This window comes from Myxine glutinosa, chromosome 11, assembly GCF_964187855.1.
Source record: "Myxine glutinosa chromosome 11, kmMyxGlut1.1, whole genome shotgun sequence".
NCBI classification, from domain to species: domain Eukaryota; kingdom Metazoa; phylum Chordata; class Myxini; order Myxiniformes; family Myxinidae; genus Myxine; species Myxine glutinosa.
The window spans coordinates 37165308-37187526 of NC_136271.1; the positions used below are offsets into that span (position 1 = coordinate 37165308).

Genomic DNA, 22219 nt, shown 5'->3' on the forward strand with positions numbered 1-22219 from the left:
TGCAAGGGCTATCGGGATAAGTGGAGCAGCCGAAACGCCAACACGGCTCATGAGTGTCCATAAGGGTGTGACCCACTATCCATCCGTCGCCCCCACCACCCCCTCCCACCCCCCGCAAGGAACACGGCTCCACTAGCCCCAGCTGACCAATGTGGTGAGCACCTGCTGCCAACTCCACCATTCCCAAGGCCTTGGACCTGGGGGGCATGGTCGCATTGCGTAGCATCCACATCCCGTCCCCTGCACCTCTCACATCCTCCAGTCCACTCACATGCAACCCCCAGTGCCCACCCACACTTGACCATGCCCAAGGTCTAGTTGACAGCCATGCTCCACCAGGAGACTCATCCCAGAAGACAAGGTCCACACACCTCGGACACCCATAACACCACATTGACCTCCAGACTACCCAACTACATCACCACAACCCCGTGTACCAAATATCGGCGCTGTCGCCCCCGCAGCCAGTTGAAGGCTGTGTCCTGCTACTCTATCCATTTTTGTCCCAGCCTCCAACACTTTGGTCTAACACACCTGGATCAATAATGGTGTCACTGCTGTCAGTGTCCACCATGGCCTCACAAAATTCACCCTTAAATTTTGCATCTAACCCTCAGATTATCGTGCCAATTATTTTTCATAATTCACTAATCTCACCAAAGAAGGGTGCTTCCACATACATTTGCCAGTCGAGCTTGGCCCCATATGCTCGGCTCGTCCCAAATTCCACGATTCCATCAAACCCATGGGTCTCTTCCCAAGCTGAGAGTCCACAAATCACAACAGAACATCTGTGGAAGATAATTCTCACACAATCACGTTCCACAGATGCCCCAATGGTTGTCCGGTGGGCTATATCATACCTGCCCATGCGGATTGACCCGGGTCCAAAGACCAGCACAGCATGGCAGGTCACCACATGCTGGCTGTACCAGAGTCTCAGGGCGAGGCTGTCAGGCCGCATGCCCGGGCAGTCACCACATCATGCCCGTTTTGGCCGTCCGAGGTGCCGCCACCAAATCGCGGCCCACAACACCTCCCCCTAGTGGTCCTCATAATACACCATCCCAGGTACCTGTGAGAAACCACCTCGGACCCCCGGAGGTCTTAACCCCGGTGACCCTACTGGCCCGAGACATGGTCCGGTGACCCTACTGGCCCGAGACACACACTCGGGCGGCGCCCCGATGGACAAGGGACTCCACCAGACCCCCCATGGGGCCCAGGTCGTACCATGACACCCATGGTCGGACCCCACGTCCAAATCCTGCCCACGCAGCCCCCCAGCTGGTAATCATTGTCTACCCCCTACAAACGTAACAATATTTACTTCCCTTTAAGATAGATGACCTCTTGAGCTCTGGTGGCATCATCGATGATGTAATCAAAATAATTTTACAACCAAATTATAGCTCAAAGTGTTAATATCTGATTTAAAATGGTTATTTAATATATTATGAAGCTGGATAAAGTGAGAATCTATGTTGTTACATCATATATAATGATAAGAAAGTAAGGCTGTGTTTGTAGGGATTTCCAAATTTTGGACAATTTTCCAAATTTCCTTTTTCGGTTGAAAAGGGTTATTTATTGGCACACCATCCCGACATCCTTTTGTATTTAAAAACTTTATTGGTTGTTATTTTATAATCTAGGTGGTGTTACTCGTTCGTTTGCTCTCGTGGTGTAATTAGCCTCCAAATGAAACCATATGGGAGGTTTTGAGAACGCACATCCCACTTTACCGAGTTGACCCATTCAACCATTAAAGCTCAAGATAAGATTATGAACTCGGTCCTCAGGCTTAAAATCCGCTGCATAATGACGTATGAAGGCTTGGGCTGGGTGGTGGAGGGCGGAGACATATCCTACCTTCCTCCCCATTGGTCAACGCCCATAGGTGTGGCGATCAGAGAGCAACAACACACAGTGTTCTTTATGAGATCTCGTTTTATTAGATCTCGCGAGAATAGTAAGGAAATCACAGCAGCAAGACGATAGTCCCCATGTGCCTTGTCCATAGTATGACGTGATATTAACATCCATTGAAAATGTGACTGAGATGAGACATTAATAATAAATGTGGACTTGGGATATTCACATTCGATACATGAGTATCGATACTTCGATATATTCGATACTTTACTTGATACTTGAGTCCACATTCGGTCCAGTCTCGTGTAACGTTTGTGTGTTTTTTATTTTCCCTTTTTGCGTATGTAATATATTTATGCACTTGATATTCCTTATTCCTACCCCTCACTTTGTTATTCGTTCGTTTTCGGTGTTCTTTGTCCTCCGAGCCGAGTGTCCCTACATTCGTTCCTCCTCGGTCTCGTTCTTTCTCGGGTTCCTCCACGGTGCGCTTTTTTCGTTCTTCCTCACGTTCCCTCACGGTGTGCTTTTATTCGTTCCTCCTCGGTGCGCCTTTATTCGTTCAGCCTCACGTTCCCCCTCGGTGCGCAGTTTTCGTTCTTCCTCACGGTGTGCTTTTAATTTTATTCGTTCCCCCTCGGTGCGCCTTCATTCGTTCTTCCTCACGTTCCCCTCGGTGTGCTTTTATTCGTTCCCCCACACGTCCTCCTCAGTGCGTCTTTATTCGTTCTTCCTCACGTTCCTCCTCGTTGCGTTTTTTTCGTTATTCCTCACGTCACGTTCCTCCTCTATTCGTTCCTCCTCTGTGTGCTTTTATTCGTTCCCCTCGGTGTGCTTTTATTCGTTCCCCTCGAGTGCTTTTATTCGTTCTTCCTCACGTTCCGCCTGGGTGCGCCTTTATTCGTTCCGTCTACGTGCTCTATTCTTCCTCTTCTCTCTCTCTTCTCCTACGGCTACTTCATCGTCAGATTGGTGAGTCGTCACCTCCCCTCCCTTGCCTCGGCTCCTCTCACTGCCTTCCTCCCCTCTCACCCCTCCTCTCTTACCCGTCCTTTGTTCCGCAGCAGATCGGACCAGTGGGGCGTGTTTGCTGCTATCTTCCTCAATTTTCCTTTCGCCCTCTCCTCGCCAGCGCCATGCCCCGTGGAGATCTCGTTCAAAAGGCTAAGCTGGCCGAGCAGTCGGAGCGTTATGACGACATGGCGAAAGCCATGAAGGCCGTCACGGAACAGGGCGCGAACCTAAGCAACGAGGAGAGAAATCTCCTATCTGTGGCCTACAAGAACGTGGTAGGAGCCCGGCGGTCCGCTTGGAGGGTCATCAGCAGCATCGAGCAGAAATCGGAGAGCAGCGAACTCAGGTTGAGCATGACCCAGAAGTATCGTGAAAGGGTCGAAGAAGAGCTGAAGACCATCTGTTGGGACGTTCTGGTAAAGGCTTCCGGCGGGCCGGCCACTCCCTGCCTCGTGTTCACCGTGTCTCCCTCTTGGCCGGCCACTCGTGCTCGCTGTCTCCCGAACCGCCGGGCTGGCCACTTCCTGCCTCGTGTTCACCGTGTCTCCCTCTCGGCCGGCCACTCGTGCTCGCTGTCTCCCTAACCGCCGGGTCGGCCACTTCCTGCCTCGTGCTCGCTGTCTCCCTAACCGCCGGGCCGGCCACTTCCTGCCTCGTGCTCGCTGTCTCCCTAACCGCCGGGTCGGCCACTTCCTGCCTCGTGCTCGCTGTCTCCCTAACCGCCGGGTCGGCCACTTCCTGCCTCGTGCTCGCTGTCTCCCTAACCGCCGGGCCGGCCACTTCCTGCCTCGTGCTCGCTGTCTCCCTACCGCCAGGCCGGCCACTCCCTGCCTCGTGCTCGCTGTCTCCCTACCGCCGGGCCGGCCACTCCCTGCCTCGTGCTCGCTGTCTCCCTACCGCCGGGCCGGCCACTCCCTGCCTCGTGCTCGCTGTCTCCCTAACCGCCAGGCTGGCCACTTCCTGCCTCGTGCTCGCTGTCTCCCGAACCGCCGGGCTGGCCACTTCCTGCCTCGTGCTCGCTGTCTCCCTACCGCCGGGCCGGCCACTCCCTGCCTCGTGCTTGCTGTCTCCCGAACCGCCGGGCCGGCCACTCCCTGCCTCGTGCTCGCTGTCTCCCTACCGCCGGGCCGGCCACTCCCTGCCTCGTGCTCGCTGTCTCCCGAACCGCCGGGCTGGCCACTTCCTGCCTCGTGCTCGCTGTCTCCCTACCGCCGGGCCGGCCACTTCCTGCCTCGTGCTCGCTGTCTCCCTAACCGCCGGGCCGGCCACTTCCTGCCTCGTGCTCGCTGTCTCCCTACCGCCGGGCCGGCCACTTCCTGCCTCGTGTTCACCGTGTCTCCCTCTCCGCCGGTCTCTCGTGCTCGCTGTCTCCCTAACCGCCGGGCCGGCCACTCCCTGCCTCGTGCTCGCTGTCTCCCTAACCGCCGGGCCGGCCACTTCCTGCCTCGTGCTCGCTGTCTCCCTAACCGCCGGGCTGGCCACTTCCTGCCTCGTGTTCACCGTGTCTCCCTCTCGGCCGGCCACTCGTGCTCGCTATCTCCCTAACCGCCGGGCTGGCCACTTCCTGCCTCGTGCTCGCTGTCTCCCTACCGCCGGGCCGGCCACTCCCTGCCTCGTGCTCGCTGTCTCCCTACCGCCGGGCCGGCCACTCCCTGCCTCGTGCTCGCTGTCTCCCTAACCGCCGGGCTGGCCACTTCCTGCCTCGTGCTCGCTGTCTCCCTACCGCCGGCCTGGCCACTCGCTGCCTCGTGCTCGCTGGCTCCCTACCGTGGGGCCGGCCACTTCCTGCCTCGTGCTCGCTGTCTCCCTAACCGCCGGGCTGGCCACTTCCTGCCTCGTGCTCGCTGTCTCCCTACCGCCGGGCCGGCCACTCCCTGCCTCGTGCTCGCTGTCTCCCTACCGCCGGGCCGGCCACTCCCTGCCTCGTGCTCGCTGTCTCCCTAACCGCCGGGCTGGCCACTTCCTGCCTCGTGCTCGCTGTCTCCCTACCGCCGGGCCGGCCACTCGCTGCCTCGTGCTCGCTGTCTCCCTACCGCCGGCCTGGCCACTCCCTGCCTCGTGCTCGCTGTCTCCCTAACCGCCGGGCTGGCCACTTCCTGCCTCGTGCTCGCTGTCTCCCTACCGCCGGGCCGGCCACTCGCTGCCTCGTGCTCGCTGTCTCCCTACCGCCGGCCTGGCCACTCCCTGCCTCGTGCTCGCTGTCTCCCTACCGCCGGGCCGGCCACTCGCTGCCTCGTGCTCGCTGGCTCCCTACCGTGGGGCCGGCCACTTCCTGCCTCGTGCTCGCTGTCTTCCTAACCGCTGGCCTTATAATTACAGTATATCGTGCTCAAAACGCATTCAACCCGGTCCGACGAATTCCCCAAATGTACCCAAATGTAAGTGAATTTACCCAAATGAAAGCACAATGTACGCAAATGTGAGTCGTACTACATAAAGGAAGGTTATTTGATGCAGTAAAACGTTACGGTGTGCTTCTTCACGTCCAAGAAAACGATGAAGATAATGAAGGTTGTTAGGGTTAGGGTAGGGTTTGGGTTAGGGTTACTAACTAGTACGACTCACATTTGGGTACATTGTGCTTTCATTTGGGTAATTCGTCGGACCCCATTCAACCCTTTGCTTGTTCCACAATAAATACCAATTTGTTTTGATCGGTAGATCATGCGATCGGTTTCAAGCTTTGACTGGTTTTAGGTTGTTTTCCCTTAAACTTTTCCTGGTCTTCTACTTGTAGTCGTAGCAATTCCGTAATCTCTTGCTGCCAGTGGAATGTGAGCCGATTGAAAAAGAGTATAAATCCTTATTGAAAACGGACAGCAGTGGAGCTTAAGCTTTGACACTCTCGTTTGATTGGACGATTAGTTGTGAAAGGGGATGGGGGCTGAGGGGTTGGGAAGGGAGTGCATCGGTGTGCTTGCGCATTGGAAGGGGCCGCATATGCATTTATGCCATCAAACAAGACAATTTCCTCTTTCCCTCTCCTTTCCATTCCACTTCTCTCATCATTTTACCATTTCCTCACACCACCCCTGACTTCCTTATATATGATGTTTTTGTTTATTTCCTTTACGTGGTTGTTTTATTTATTTATTTATTTGTTATTCTTCACTTCTGAGAACTTGAACAATACTGTCAACCTTTGGTGTTGGGTGGATGGCTTTACTGATGTGGGTTGTTTTGCCTTGGATTTTCTAGACGCTTCTGGAGGATCACCTGATCCTACATGCAAAACAACCGGAGAGTCAGGTGTTCTACCTGAAGATGAAAGGCGATTATTATCGATACCTGGCGGAGGTGGCCCAAGGCGAAGAAAAAAATAGTATGTTCTCCCCCTGAACTCCTTCCCCTTCCCCACAGCATTCACACTTGCTTTTAAAGCTCATAATACCCACTCCCTATGGGAGCAAGAGGATTTGTTTTCAGAATTGGCATATCGGTTCCCACCTTCAATACCTCCTCCTTCCAGCAGGGGTCAGGGTCAGTGGTTACAAAATCTGGTGAAGACTGGCCCAGCCATTTTCAATTGTGTGAAGATAAGGTGTACATACACACTAAATTTAGTGCTGCATTTGAGTGGTCTTGGGCGTGTCATAACCGTGATTGAATATATGAATGTGACATTGATATTGGACAATGAGTCTGCAAGGCTTGTAGGAGCAATGACAAAAAAAAAACAACCTTTAGAGGCCATTTTTCCCCGCAAGCGGGGGTTGGCCTTTTTCGGGGACCGTGGTTGTTGTTGTTTTTGGTCCCCTTTTTGAAGCAATGTTTTACGGCCGGATGCCCTTCCTGCCGCCAACCCTTTTTGTCGCCTTTTTACGACAAACAGGGAATTACCAGTGAACTGGTACTCAATTTGCCGACCTCGGAAGGATGACAGGCTGAGTCAACCCCCCCTGGCGTTAATTCAGCGATCGACCGGGATTCGAACCCAGGATCCTAGGATCCTAAGCTGGCACCCTAGCCGCTAGCCCAACACCAGGCTTTGTAGGAGCAATGACAGTGACATGATAATTCAAAAAGGACCATCCGAGGATGGTGATGTCGTCAGCAGAATAGATCGTCAATATGCTCGTTGGTCATTGATGATTCACGGACTTTGCATTTTCTTGACCTTGGGTTTCCTTTAGAGCAGTGGTTCTCAAACTTTTTGAACCTACATACCCCCCCAGATCCCCAAGTATTACCCATGGACCCATGGACCCAATTAAATAATAAGGCTCCAGTAACAATTTAGACAAAACAACAACAAAAAAAAAACATATGCCCAGGATAGTTATTTACAAAAAAAAAAACTTTAAAAAAAAACGAACGCCACTCAGTAGAGCGCATACTCCCGCTGTGGGGCAAGTTGGAATAGTACGATTTCACAAAAGTTTGAGGGAGTAGTTCAGTGACAACGCAACTCAAGACAAGACAACTCAAGACAAGACAACACAAGACAGACACTGCACAGATATATATTTAGAATATATAGAAGATAATGTTAAAAAAAAAACAAGGCAATTTCACTTACATTTTCGGATTCAGCGTTCAATTCTATATAAGTGAGTGTATTTTGAGGCATGTGTGACTTCAAATAAAATTGTAAGCCAGGAAAAACGTTCGTTTCATTCCTTCGGGATACAACATGTAAAACTGGCCCAAACGTGAAAACAAAACTCGCTCATTTTAAGTTGTACAAGCTAATGCGACCACTCATTCTTCTGGGAAGAATTCCGTGCACATGCTGGTCACACTTATAACTCACCTAAGTCTTTATAAGTTCATCAAATACTGACACCGCGATTGACATTCGCTGAGGTAAATGTTGATATCTCTTCTGAGGTAAAAAAAACAAAAACAAAAAAACAACAGTTTTAAAGCATAATACGTATCAACCGATACATTTTATGAAACGGGGAAACCTAATACACACTTTGGTGGTTTTAAAATGACAGAATATGTCTTTATTAGAAAAGAAGAAAAAGAAAAAAAAGAACCTTGAAGACGACGCTGCTAACAAAATACACCGCTCTAGCGCATAACCACAAGTTTAAACTACATTTACAACAAATATGAAAACTATTTTCATATCACAATGTTAAATATAGAATATATATAGAAGATAATGTTTAAAAAAATGAGCCCGATCTTCCAATGGTAAACAATCCTTCAAAAAATTCCTGAATCCGGAATAATATCCTGAGCTTCACCAAAAACTAATCAATTCTTCCTTATCCCAAGGGCAATCATCCCACCAACTTTCATCCAAATCCGTTCAGAACTTTTCCAGATATCTTGTTCACAAACACACGAACACACACACACATGGACACGATTGAATGCATTACTCCCTGGCGGGAGTAAAACCACCGTTTAGAGGCCATTTTTCCCCGCAAAGCGGGGGTTGGCCTTTTCGGGGACCGTGGTAGTTGTTGTTTTTTTGGTCCCCTTTTTGAAGCAATGTTTTACGGCCGGATGCCCTTCCTGACGCCAACCCTTTTTGCCGCCTTCAACGACAAACAGGGAATTACCAGTGAACTGGTACTCAATTAGCCGACCTCGGAAGGATGACAGGCTGAGTCAACCCCCCTGGCATTAATTCGGCGATCGACCGAGATTCGAACCCAGGATCCTAGGATCCTAAGCCGGCACCCTAGCCGCTAGCCCAACACCAGGGATGGTGTTACTCCCTGGCGGGAGTAATAAAAGAAAAAGTTGTTGCAAACTAGATGAGACTGCAGAGCCTGCTTCGCAAGTACAGGATATCCCTCAATCATTGAACGCCAACATTTTTGCTCAGAACCCTTTTTTTACCATTTTCTGAGCTCACAAGTCAATAAAATCATTATTTGCCAAATTAGCATCATTGAGACTGTTCAGATCAATGAGGAGTGGATTACGAATCCATGCAGCAGGCTTCAGCTCTTTTGAAATAAAAATTTCCAGGGTTGTCAAATGAATCAAAATTCTATCCTTTATGTGATTTGGCAAGTTTCTTCAGTCTCTTCGTGCGGCAAGTTTCTTAAGTCTTACCGGTTATACGTATTGGTGAGTTTAATTAGCAGAGCCGGGAAGAGAAGCCTCCATTGTCTTGACCACAACAAAGTAATTAAATACACCGCAGCCACCAATTTGTTTGTGTGATTGTAAATGTTTTTTGGGAGATACTTTCAATTATGATATTATATATTTTATTTTTCCATGGACCAACCCCACCGATCCCCTGGGGTCCATGGACACCAGGTTAAGAAGCCTTGCTCTGGAGGGTTTGCCACCCTGCCACATTGACCTCCGGCCACTGCCCCTTTGACCTGTGTCGTCCCCCTGCCTCTCGAAGCCTCACCTGTGCACTGGCCAAATCAATATTGTGAGATTCGTCAAGAACACTTGCCCAGTACATCAACGGTAGCTTCCAAGCAATTCTGCAAAATGGGTCTGTCGTGGAGTATAGAGAAAAACAAATTATACAAACGTCATATAATAAATATTTAAATATTACAAACCATACGTCTTTCAAGTATATATTAGCATTTAATGAGTTATTGTATGTCAAGGAGAATTACTTAATGTGCAAGGTAATCAGTTGCTCCTTGTGACCAGCTGGTGGCTTAGCTTTCTTCCCTGTGTCCTAATCACATTCTTTAATGGCTACATTTATTCCCACATTCTTGTGGGATTGGACAGGGAAAGTTTTTGGCCCAAGTCTTTCACTAACTGGATTACTAGGCCCGACACTTGACGAAGTAGTCCTGTCCTAATCACCTGTCTGGCAGAACACCAATTTATACATGCTGTTGTTGCATGCTGAAAACCAATTTACACAGGTTTTGTTTTTTTGGACTCGTTTCATTGGTAGTCGATGGAAATAATCTATATTGTCCTCTTCAAAGTTGTGGTCGAAAGAAGCCGACATATTTTACTTGTTCAGTGCAAGTTGTGAACCATGAACTGAAATTTATAATTTCCTGTTGTATTTTAAAGCTCATTGAGATTTGTTCACACCTCCCACCTCTCTGACGGCTGTCCATAGGAATTGCTCCTGCATGATTTTCATTTTTTTGTCTCCATCATTAACAATTTGAGTGCTGTTGGCCGCAATCGTGGCCCACGTCATTGTTCAATAATCTATTTTTTTTCTCTCTTTTTTAAGTGTTTACTTCCACCACCAAAGGTGGATGGAGGTCATGTTTTCACCCCTGTCTGTCCGTTTATGAACACAATATATCAAAGTTGTGGACGGATTCGGGCGAAATTTGGCAGAGATGTAGCGTATGTGACGAGGAAGAAATTATTAGATTTTGGTGAAGATTCGGATCCGGCTACTAGAATTTTTAAAGTGGTTCTTCACCACTGGGAGATAGGGCCAAAAACTATGGTCAGCAGGATATCTGAACAGGGTATCTCAAAATGTTATGGATGGATTTGGACGAAACTTGTTGGACAGGTTGTGTGAGTGACAAGGAAGAATCAATTCAATTTTGGTGAAGATCCAGATCCGGATCCAGATAGTAGAATTTTTAAAAGTGATTCTTCACCATTGAGTGATATGGCCAACCAGGTGGAGGTATGCTCTCTACGGAGTGGCATTCGAGTTCCTATGTTCCTTCGAAACAATAGATGTTTTATTCAGTTTGCCTGAAAAAATACATATTTTCTTATTGCATGAAGGAAAAATTCCGCACTCAGTTAAAAAAAAAAAAAAAAAGATACAAATTCAATTTATCATTTTGATATGCTGTCCTCGAAACACCCGCTTTCTTCGCGAGCAACTTGGGCGAAGGTAGGGGGGATAGTAGGGGAGGTAGGCCAATTATATTTTGTGGCGTGGCTAATCTTCCTAAGACCCTGGGTACCACCAACAGTCCAACACGTCTGCAAAATTTCGTGGATGACTGCCAAACCCTGGTTTCTTTATCATTTTCACGCATGTGCACACACATGCCATATATATATATTTTTTTTTTAAAATATAAATTATATATATATATATATATAATATAATATATACAGACTTGGCATTTAACATGGAATTTTTTTTTTTCCTTGACTTGGGTTTACTTTCTGAACTCGGTATATCAATCTGGTGAGTTTCTTTTACGCTTCGGTGATTTCTTTGTTAAAAGAACCATGTCACTGATTGTCTGTCGCAGCAAGAAGTCAATAACAGGATTATATCACAGGTGGCGTGACAAAATGTACGGACAGGTACATTTGACGATTGGCTTCACAATCAGGTATATACGGGTTGTTGCATTCTGTATTAGTGGAAAACAACTGCTGCACATCTACAAAAGTTATTGCCGCTTCCCCTGGAGATGGTCCGTCAACTCGACAATGCTGTTTGTCATCTGGGTGGGGGCTTTACGAAATTCCGGCATGAAACAGCGTGCTATTGCTCGGCAGTATGGCATCACTCAAGGTCAGGTGTCAAAGATCCTGAAACGAAATGCTCAGAGGGGTGTCCCTACTCCAATACCGAGGTCAGGACGTCCCCGCAGAACCACAAGGAGGGATAATCGCCAGCTGCACCGGTTAGTCCGCAATGGCCGTACCAAGTCAGCTAATCGGCTTAGGGCTGAGTGGCAGCAACTGACAAATGTGCCTGTATCCAGAAGGCTAGTCAACCAACGACTGGTTCAAGCAGGCTATCGTGCCAGGCGTCCCCTGAGAAAGCCACGTCTGACCAGACAACACCGCCAGCGCCAATTGCAGTGGGCCAGAGAGCACCGTCAATGGCACCCAAGACACTGGAATCACGTGATCTTCAGTGACAAGTCTAGATTTCTGGTCTATCGTCAATATGGCCGCGTCCGAGTGCGCAGACAAGTGCATGCAGCCTACAACGAAGATTGGAAAGTGCCAAGAGTCCAAGCTGGAGGTGGTGGGGTGACCGTTTGGGCTGCTTTTCATGCAGGAGGCAAAACTGACCTGGTTGTTCTGAATGGAAACCTGAACCAGTTCAAGCACAGGGCCGTTCTGGAAGAAACATTGCTTACATTTGTTTGTGCAGCCTTTCGAGGAAACTTTGTCTTCCAAGATGACAATGCACGGCCTCATCGTGCTCGCATGATCCAACACTTTCTTGCTGACCGTGGTGTAGAGCATATGGAGTGGCCTGCCATGTCCCCGGATATGAATCCGATAGAGAACTTGTGGGCAGAATTAACACGTCAAATCGACAACTTGGACCAGCAGCCTGCCTCTGTGCGTGAATTGCAGCAGGCTATTGTAACTGCATGGCAAGCGATTCCTGTCCAAACCTTGGCAAATCTCATGAACAGCATGCCTCAACGTGTACGTGCTCTCCTGAATGCTCGTGGGGGTTACACGAAGTACTGAACTGTAATTTTACTGTCCGTAATCCCAGTCGTAATTTAACTTTTGTTTTTGTCAAAAAAAATTTTTGGCTAATGTGCAAAATAAAGAGATACTTCTGGAAAACGTACAGAAGTTTAACACAGTACTTTCCGTGAATTGAGTACGATATCAGTTTACATCACTTTCAAGGATCAATTTATTTGCTTTGAAATGTCAAATGTGGTTTTTGTTTCTTTTAAAGGTCACATTAACAAAATCTAGAATAATTTCAACATAATTCCAATGAACTTTTGGTTCTAAGTCATCTTGAAAAGTAAGTTCACCCCCACAAAAAAAATATTCCATATTAAATGCCAAGTCTGTATATGGTGGCGACATGATCAGGTGCTGGTGGCTTAGCTTAGCGGTTGGGGTGCCGGCTTGGGATCCTAGGATCCTGGGTTCGAATCCCGGTCGATTGCTGAATTAACACCAGGGGGGTTGACTCAGCCTGTCATCCTTCCGAGGTCGGTAAATTGAGTACCAGCTTGCTGGGATGAATGATCCCGGTGTGTACCCCGGTTTAGAATAGGTACACCGTATCCCTGCGCATCGTAAGAGCGTGACCAAGGGTTGGCGTCAGGAAGGGCATCCGGCCTTAAAAACATTGTCTCAAACAGGGAACCATGATTGTCATGGGGCCTGCAAGGCTAACCCCCGCTCTAGCGGGGAAAATGGCCTTAAAACGATCATTCATTCATGATCAGGTGCTGGCGGTGGAGGTGCTGAGGTCGAGAGAGAGAGAGAGAAGAGAAGAGAAGAGTGGAGAAGGAGACTGTTGGGGGAGAGTGTTGTTTGTCAAAGAGGGCCAAGTGGAAAGAGGAGGAGGAGGAGGAGGAGGAGGAGGAGGAGGAGGAGGAGGTGGAAGAAAGCAAGAGGGCTGGCAGATGCTTGTGATTGGCAGGTGGTGGCAGACCTAAAGCCACAATTGGTATTCCCAGAGGAGATCTGTGTGACAAGGTTGCGGCCTGACATTGTCATTTGGTCAGGTGCAACAAGACAGGTCATCTTAGGGGAATTGTCGATACCTTGGGAAGAGAACATGGAGGAGGTGCACGAGAGGAAGAGAGGAAAGTACAGTGAGCTGGAGGCAGAGTGCCGGGAGAAGGTTTGGCAAGTTTCGTGTCAGACATTTGAAGTGGGGTGTAGAGGGAATATTGCAAATTCCTTTTCTGCATTTCTTGCTCGGCTTGGAGTGTGTGGGACAGAAAGAAGGAGGATGTGTGACAAGGTGGCCCAGGTTGCCTTGAAAGGCTCACTTTGGATATGGAGGAAGTTTATGGAGGCACGGCGAATGGTGTCGGTTGAGGTTACGGGATAGAAATTGTGGTGTGTGTGTGTGTGTGTGTGTGTGTGTGTGTGTGTGTGTGTGTGTGTGTGTGTGTGTGTGTGTGTGTGTGTGTGTGTGTGTGTGTGTGTGTGTGTGTGTGTGTGTGTGTGTGTGTGTGTGTGTGTGTGTGTGTGTGTGTGTGTGTGTGTGTGTGTGTTTTTTGCTGGAGTAGGTCATGAGTGGGTGTGGTTTTGCATGTTTGCATGAGTGGTGCATGTTGATAAGGGTAGGTGGTTGGTTGTGGGGTTTTTTTTTTGGTTTTTTTTGTTACTATTATTATTTCTTATTTGGTGTATGTGAGTGAGGGGGTGTGTGTTTGCATGAGTGTGTGTTTTTGTATGTTGAGTGGTGTATGTTGTAAGGGTAGGTGGGTGGTTCGTTGGTGTTGTATGTGGATGTGTGTGTATGAATGATCTGGTGTGTTTTGTTGGTGAGTGGTGAAGGGTACAAAGGTGGGTGTCACTGTGTGACAACACAGACACTGCCCAGATGTGTAGATATCTATCTATAATTCCATTAATCTCTGTGTATGTGTGTATGTGTGTTTGTATGTGTGTATGTGTGTATGTTTGTCTGTGACCGCTGTTTCTCGACAACTACCGGTCCGATATACTTGAAACTTGCCAGGTATATTGCTGGGGACCCGAGGATGTGCCTTTTCAAGGTTTGAAATTAATCGGACATGTAGTTACCGAGCTATGGCGATTTCTTTACCAAACACCGCAAGCCGTTCGCTTTGGACCAAACCATTTCATGTAAATAGAGGGGGGGGTTCTGTGGTCGTTGCGAATGGACCAAACCATTCATGTAAATAGAGGGGGGGGGTTCTGTGGTCGTTACTGCCACGTGGTTTCAAAGTTTTTTTTTGTTGTTGTTGTTTGCACGCATGTTTTTTTGCACCCACGTACGGGCACGCCCTAGGATGTTTACACACACACACACCCCTACACAAATTTTTTTTTTTTTTTTTTTTTTGGCAAGGAACGGGCACCCACGTACGGGCACGTCCTAGCTTATATATAGTACAGGCATGCCCTAGTATAGATAAATGACTGTACCCGAGTTGCCGTTTTGTCATGGTTTAAACCAATCATAATTCAAACAATTATTTTGCACAAATGTATTTGTAATATACGTGATATCACATTTTATAAACAATTGAAGTTGAAAACTTAAGGTGAAAATTTTTTTTCCCCCGAAAAAATAATAATCTATCTATAATTCCAGTAATCTCTGTGTGTATGTTTGTATGTTTGTATGTATGTTTGTATGTCTGTGACCGCTGTTTCTCGACAACCACGGGTCCGATATACTTTAAACTTGCCAGGTATATTGCTGGGGACCCGAGGATGTGCCTTTTCAAGGTTTCATATTAATCGGAGAAGTAGTTACCGAGCTATGTCCAAAAAACGATTCAACCAATCAGAGAGCAGTGAGCTATCACGTGTGCCGAACGTGGCGAACAGACTCTGCCTCGGACGGCACATTTGAGAGCGTATTCATTTATTTCACGTTGGAAAACTATGTTGCCGTTAAACTATGTTTTAAAACTAATTAAAACTAATTTGCGATTCATCGTAACTGCGATTTGCGACCTTCCGGACAGTGAAGACTGCACTTCCGGCAGCCAATCACAGAACGCGTTGTTGCGTAGGTGTGGCCGATGTGAGAGCGAGCCGAGCCAAGCGCGTGCGCCATTACGGTTCGTAATTCGATTTCTTCCGGAGAAAATAATAATTTCTCGATTTCTTATGCGCATTATTTCTCCCAATTCAGTCAGAGCGAAGGGCGGAAGCGAAGAGCGTTGTTTTTTTTGTTTACGGGCGTACGGGCGGGGTAGAGTGTACGGGTAGCGTTTTTTTTTTTTTTTTTGGCAAGGAACGGGCACCCACGTACGGGCATGCCCTAGTAAGTAATAATTGGAAAATTTTAAAAAAAACATACCCTTAGGACATACCGACGGGAGAGATATGTGCACTCCAGAAGTTTGGTACGATTTTACAAAAGTTTGAGAAAGTCGTTCAGTGACAAGACAAGACAGACACTGCACATAGATAGATAGATAGATATATATATATATATATATATATATATATATATATATATATATATATATATATATATATATATATATATATATATATTGTTATGAATTTGGTAGAGCAATATCTAGAGCTAGGTAGATCTGAATAGGTAGGTATTCGGCTGTCGTGACAGGGACTCTACATGTAATAAGTTCTTGATGTTTAGGCGTTTGTCGGGGTAAGATGTATGATTGTGGATCTACCTGGAGGTCCGAGTGTTAAATAGTGAGGGATTAAAGGTAACGCCCCTGTGAGTCTCACCTGGTAGTCAAACCTTTGTCCATTATGGCACTGCAAACCACATAAACATTAGTTAGGTCCTTAGCGCAACATTAAATAATTCCCTTTCCCTGACATTGACTTCGTAATAAATAGACAGGAAACCAGGCCAAAAACACTGCCACGGTTGGCCGCCGCCGTTCGCACCTCAAAGGCCTACCAACCTCGCTGGCACGTGTTACAAAACGACCGCGGGGGGGTCGCGGACGGGAGATGTCAGGAGTCGCATGCCGCAGAGGGCGTGACCTGGGCGAGTTGGGAGGCTGTGATTGGCTGAGGAGTGCGCCAATGTGACGTCATCGGCCACCAATATATGCGACGGTCGGACGCCATTTCGTGGCAGTCCAGAGAGTACACAGGCAGACGCAGGCAGACGCAGGCAGACACCAGAGAGTTCGTAGGAGTTGGTTGGAGCGCACAGTCGACGCAGAGACACAGTTGGTGGAAAAGCTCCCCGAAGGCAGTTGGTGGAAAAGCTCCCCGAAGGCAGTTGGTGGAGAGTTCGTTCACACACCAAGCACACCAAGCCCACAGAGCACGCGGCAGTTCGCAGCAGTTCGTTGCAAGTCGAGCCCTCCGTTGAACCATTGGTGCACGGGCCTTGTGGAGATCGTCCTCGTGTGAAGCTGCTGGCCACGCGTCGGACGCGTGGTGCTTGGAGCGGGGCCTCGTGGAGCTTGGAGCGAAGGACCTGGTGGTGTGCGATCGGGCCAAAAGGAGCGGTGTGGACGGCCGCCACCAAGACGACGAAAGACAGATAAGCCGCATCCGCGTACATTTGAACGACGTGACGTGTTATTTTTGTATTCATAATCTCCCTCGTATCGTGTTTGCTGTCAGTCGTGTGGGGACGTCCCGATTTAGAGTTATTAGATTTACCGGCGCGGCTTTTTCACTGTATTACTATTCGATAATAAATCCTTATATTATTTTCTATATATATATCTGAACGCAGTTTTCCTGGGTGTTTGATTTTAATAGATAAGGTTGCGGAGCCTTCGCTGTGTCCCGCCATTCCGCGCGTTTGTGTTGAACTTGAGTCCGCCATTGAGTGTTCGCCTCGGGAGTTAAAGTCTCGCAAATCGGCCATCCGTAACTGTGGTGTTAATCACAGTTGCGTAACAAGTGGTGTCAGGAGTGGGATTTGAACCCGTCGGACAACTTTTTGTCCGCGGCGAGACATCGACACGGTCGGACAAATTTTTTTGTCCGCGGGGAGACATCGACACGGTCGGGCGTACATTGCGCCCGACGTTCGAACGCAAAATTTTTATAGGCGAGGCGGAGAAATTTAGTAATCAATTGGGCATACGGAGCGCGATATCGCGTCTTCGTCAAATTTAAATTGTGTTTTTGGTATTGAAATAAATACGCGTGCGGGGAACGACCTTCCGAAAAGCGGATGTCGGAAATTGATGAGATGGAAGTACGCAGCGAGGCCTCCGTCAGCGTTGGGAGTGAGCCGGAAATGGGGGAATTAAATGTCGAGGTGAGCCTTGGAACCTCCCCCGTCCCGAGCACCAACTTATCCCCCTCCCCCACCGGGGAGTCGGGAGTAGTAGGAACGGCCCCGACAACCGACCAGATGTTGGGTCAATTGTTTCGAATAATGGAAAGGATGGAAAATATAATGGAGTCGCAGGGGAGGGAATGGCGGAAATGGAGTATAAAAATTGATGGGCTGGCAAACAAAATGGGGGATGATGGGGAGACCGCAGGTGCACAGGTGGATGGGGAATGTCCACAGGTGGATGGGGAATGTGTACAGGTAGATGGGGAATGCCTGCAGGTAAACGTGGAGTGTCCACAGGTGAGCGGGGAAGGAAATTTGGAATGTGAGAGTTGTAATGAGGAATGTTTCCCACATTCTGGCCTGGTTGTTTATCGGGACCGTGTGGATGTCACAACACCCCAACCGGGGGATGAATTTGGAATTGTGCAGCACCAGGGCGGTGGTGCGGAGCAAGAGGGGGTAGAGTTTTTGGGGGTCCATGCGATAGAGCCGGACCGTGTATTTATTGGGGATATTGATCAAAGCCTGGCGGGGCCAGGAATGATTTGTAATGAGGATGATTTGATCCAGCGGCTGGAGACCTGTGACAGTCCCATGGAGGTAGAGCTTGTTCAGGCCCAAAGGAGCCTGGGTGATGAGGTGAGTTGGTCCGAGGAGGTGGTTGGAATGACCGAGGGGACGCTCACTGTACACTGCTATTTGGAAACAGAGGCTCCAAAATTGGACAACCAGTTGGGGGAGTGTGTTGGCTCCGGGCTGGATTTGGATCTTGGAGAATCGGGAGATAGAGCTTCTGGAGATTTGGTCCCTGTAGGGAATTTGGATCAACTGCAGGGAGGGGCAGAACAACCGGTGGTAGAGGTTGTTCCCTGCAGCTGCGGTTTGGCAGTGGGAATGAAAATTTGTAAAAGAAAATTTAAAATAAAATTACAATGGGAAAGTGATTTGGAGCAGCCATGGTGGGGATTGGTCCCCGGGCTGCGGGATTTGGACATGGAGAGGTCATGGGGGATGGCCTCGGGCAAAAGTTGCCCCTTTCAAAATTTGGGTATGCCGGCCAGCTGGGGGGCTGTGATGGCGAGATTTGGACGTGGGTCCAGCCTTGGGTGTCGAGGTACGACCTGGGTCCCACGGGGGGTCTGGTGGAGTGTGGCGTCCCTTGTCTGTCGGGGCGCCGTCCGAGCTGGTGGCTCGGGCCGGCAGGGTCACCGGACCCTGGTGGGGGTTAAGACCTCCAGAGGGGTCCGAGGTGGTTTCTCAAGCCTGGGATGGCATTTATTGAGGACCACTAGGGGGAGGTGTTGTGGGTCGCGCTTTGGTGGTGGCACCGCAGATGGCCAGCTTGGGCCTGATGTAGTGATCACCCGGGCATGCGACCTGACACCCTCTCCCTGAGACTTTGGGACAACCAGCATGTGGTGACCTGGCATGGTGGTTGGTCTATGGACGCGGGTCAAACCGAATGGACAGGGATGGAGATAGCCTGCCGGACAACCATTGGGGCATCTGTGGAACGTGATGGTGTGAGTGACCTTCCACAGATGCTCCGTTATGATTTATGGACTCTCGGGTTGGGAAGAGAGCCATGGGGATGTGAATCGGGAGATGTGTAACGAGCCGAGCATATGGGCCATGCTCGGCTGGCATGTGTATGGCAAAGCATCTTTCTTTGGTGAGGTTAGTGAAATGTGACAAATGTTTGGCATGGGTAATCTGTGGGTTAGATGCAAATTTAAGGGTGGATTTTGAAATGTCATGGTGGACACTGTACAGTGACGCCATTATTGATCCAGGTGTGCAGACCAAAGTGTTGGAGGCTGTGATGAAATTAATAGGGTAGCAGGACACAGCTTTCAACTGGTTGCGGGGGCAACTGTGCTGATATTTGGGACGCGGGATTATGGGGATGTAGTTGTGTAGCCTGAGGGTCAACGTGGTGCTGTGCGTGTCCGAGGCGTGTGGACCATGTCTTCTGGGTGGGTCTCCTGGTGGAGCATGGCTGTTGACTGGACCTTGGTGTGGTCAAGTGTGGGTGAGCACTGGGGGGCTGCAGTTCTGTAGTCGGACTGGGGGATGATGGGGAGGTGCAGGGGACGTGGCTGTAGGGATGCCACGCACTGCGACCGTGCCCCCCAGGGCCGAGGTTGTGTGTGCGGTAGTGTGTGTTTTGGCAGCAAGTGCTCACCACATTGGCCAGCTGGGGCTGCTGCAGCTGTGTTCCTCGCAGGGGGGCCGAAGGATGGATGGTGGGTCGCACCCTTATGGACACTCATGGGCCATGTTGGCGTTTTGACTGCTCACCTTGTCCCGGTGACCCTTGCACGGTAGAGGTGCAGAGCTGTCGTGGCCACAGGTAGTTGTGTAGTGATGATCACCGTTGGATGCGGATCCACATACCTGCCAGTGTAGTGGGGACAAAAGAGAAATTTGGAAGTATTTGGTAGGCCCAATGTGAAATTTTGGGAATTGTATGGGTGGATGACACTCTTGGACCTGACCAACCTGCAACTACCTGCACTTGAGGTGAGTGTTTTAAGGAGTACTGTCCCAGGCTTCAGGATTTGCTTTGGGAAATTGGGGACATGTAATTTGGAGTTGGGAGGTGAGAGCGAGTGATGACATGGCCGGTGAGGGGATGGAATGGGAGCCACACAGTGTCTTGTGGGTGGCGTATGTTTTTGTGTTGTGGTTAGGTGTTTTGATGTGGTCGTGAGAGTGGAACCTGGAGAGTGAGTGATGATTATTGGAGATAATGAGGGGCGATAATTGTGCTTTTTGGAAATGTGCTAATGGAAATGTGTAAGGATTCAATGATTCGAACTGTGAATGGGATTTCACATTGGCAGGCCATGGCAAGCCTTGTAACACCTTTTACACCATCTATGAATTGTACTGAATTGTGCTGAGTTGTGTGGAGAATTGAATGGCAGCGGGGAGGAAGTGTGTTTTGGGGTCTTGTGGGTGGGGAAGGTGTGTGTGTCCGCAGGTACAGAGCAAGCTCTGAGGAGCGATGCCTGCGGGCCCCCCTCTGCGGCAATTACCCCTGGCAGCCGGTGGTAACTGGAAATTGGAGCTCGTCGGTGGAGGGTCTGGTTGGGCGCCGCGGGGTGAGGAAGTCCCCCGGTGACCCGTGTTGCTGCGCGAAAGCAGGAGGCAAAGGAGCCTGGTGTGTGTGGAGACCCTCACCGGCGAGGTAACGGCGGAAAGGGGCTGTTGGGCTGTCATGGGGCCAAGAGGTAAAGGGGGGGGGGGGCAATGAACTTGTAAGTCGGTTGACTTGTTTTTGGGACTGCGGGCACCACAGCCTGATGCGCCCCCACCATCTTTTTGTGCGGTACCTCCCCGCTGCCTAGTTGAGGAATGCACACACACGTGAATGACATCAATGCCATGGTCCTGCAGGGGGGTGTATTGAAGAAGAACCTTATTGATTTTTGAAATGCCTTGATGACCTATGGAATGAGAATGAGTGGTTAAGGGGTCTGTGTAGCATGAATGTGGGCGAAATCCACCGAGCCGTGTCACTCACCTGTAACATCTGGACAGGGCCCGTGGAAATTTAGGGGGATGCATTGGGGATGGCCCCGCAGGTAAGGTTGTGTCTTGTGGCATCCACCGGGGGACGCGGTCTGTAGACCGGGGTATGTACAAAGGTTAGAGTTTTGAGTTTGGAAAGATGGTTAAGTTTTGTGGTTAAGTTAGTGTTGTGTGTTGTTGTTTCCTCCCTCCACAGGAACAACGAAGAAAATGTACATACTTGCATGATGGTTAAGGGGTTCAGCATGTTAAGGAAGTGTAGGTAGGTAGTCCGACTCACTTCCCACAGCCCTTCCTGATTTATTTCATAGGTTAATTAAGTGTGTGACAGTAAGTGTTAAGGCTGGAATGGTAGCGCCTGCGGTGAACCTTGCAGGAGCTACGGTTCCAGGGGGGGGGCTGTGTTATGAATTTGGTAGAGCAATATCTAGAGCTAGGTAGATCTGAATAGGTAGGTATTCGGCTGTCATGACAGGGACTCTACATGTAATAAGTTCTTGATGTTTAGGCGTTTGTCGGGGTAAGATGTATGATTGTGGATCTACCTGGAGGTCCGAGTGTTAAATAGTGAGGGATTAAAGGTAACGCCCCTGTGAGTCTCACCTGGTAGTCAAACCTTTGTCCATTATGGCACTGCAAACCACATAAACATTAGTTAGGTCCTTAGCGCAACATTAAATAATTCCCTTTCCCTGACATTGACTTCGTAATAAATAGACAGGAAACCAGGCCAAAAACACCGCCACGGTTGGCCGCCGCCGTTCGCACCTCAAAGGCCTACCAACCTCGCTGGCACGTGTTACAAAACGACCGCGGGGGGGTCGCGGACGGGAGATGTCAGGAGTCGCATGCCGCAGAGGGCGTGACCTGGGCGAGTTGGGAGGCTGTGATTGGCTGAGGAGTGCGCCAATGTGACGTCATCGGCCACCAATATATGCGACGGTCGGACGCCATTTCGTGGCAGTCCAGAGAGTACACAGGCAGACGCAGGCAGACGCAGGCAGACACCAGAGAGTTCGTAGGAGTTGGTTGGAGCGCACAGTCGACGCAGAGACACAGTTGGTGGAAAAGCTCCCCGAAGGCAGTTGGTGGAAAAGCTCCCCGAAGGCAGTTGGTGGAGAGTTCGTTCACACACCAAGCACACCAAGCCCACAGAGCACGCGGCAGTTCGCAGCAGTTCGTTGCAAGTCGAGCCCTCCGTTGAACCATTGGTGCACGGGCCTTGTGGAGATCGTCCTCGTG

General features: G+C 49.4%; 1 protein-coding gene across 6 annotated transcripts in view; it reads left to right on the plus strand.

The window, feature by feature from the left end:
- Positions 1 to 2253: 2253 nt before the first annotated feature.
- Positions 2254 to 22219, plus strand: part of LOC137436580 (14-3-3 protein beta/alpha-1) — a 49691-nt gene continuing 29725 nt past the window's right edge. The window contains exons 1-3 of one of the 6 annotated variants that reach the window (XM_068130504.2): positions 2254 to 2847; positions 3008 to 3305; positions 6088 to 6211. In XM_068130504.2, coding sequence (XP_067986605.1) covers positions 3012 to 3305; positions 6088 to 6211 — 418 coding nt within the window. In that variant the 5' untranslated portion in view covers positions 2254 to 2847; positions 3008 to 3011. Of the gene's footprint in view, positions 2848 to 2939; positions 3306 to 6087; positions 6212 to 22219 lie in introns of all 6 variants that reach the window. The other 5 variants (XM_068130503.2, XM_078786575.1, XM_078786574.1 and 2 more) reach the window with 5 other exon arrangements.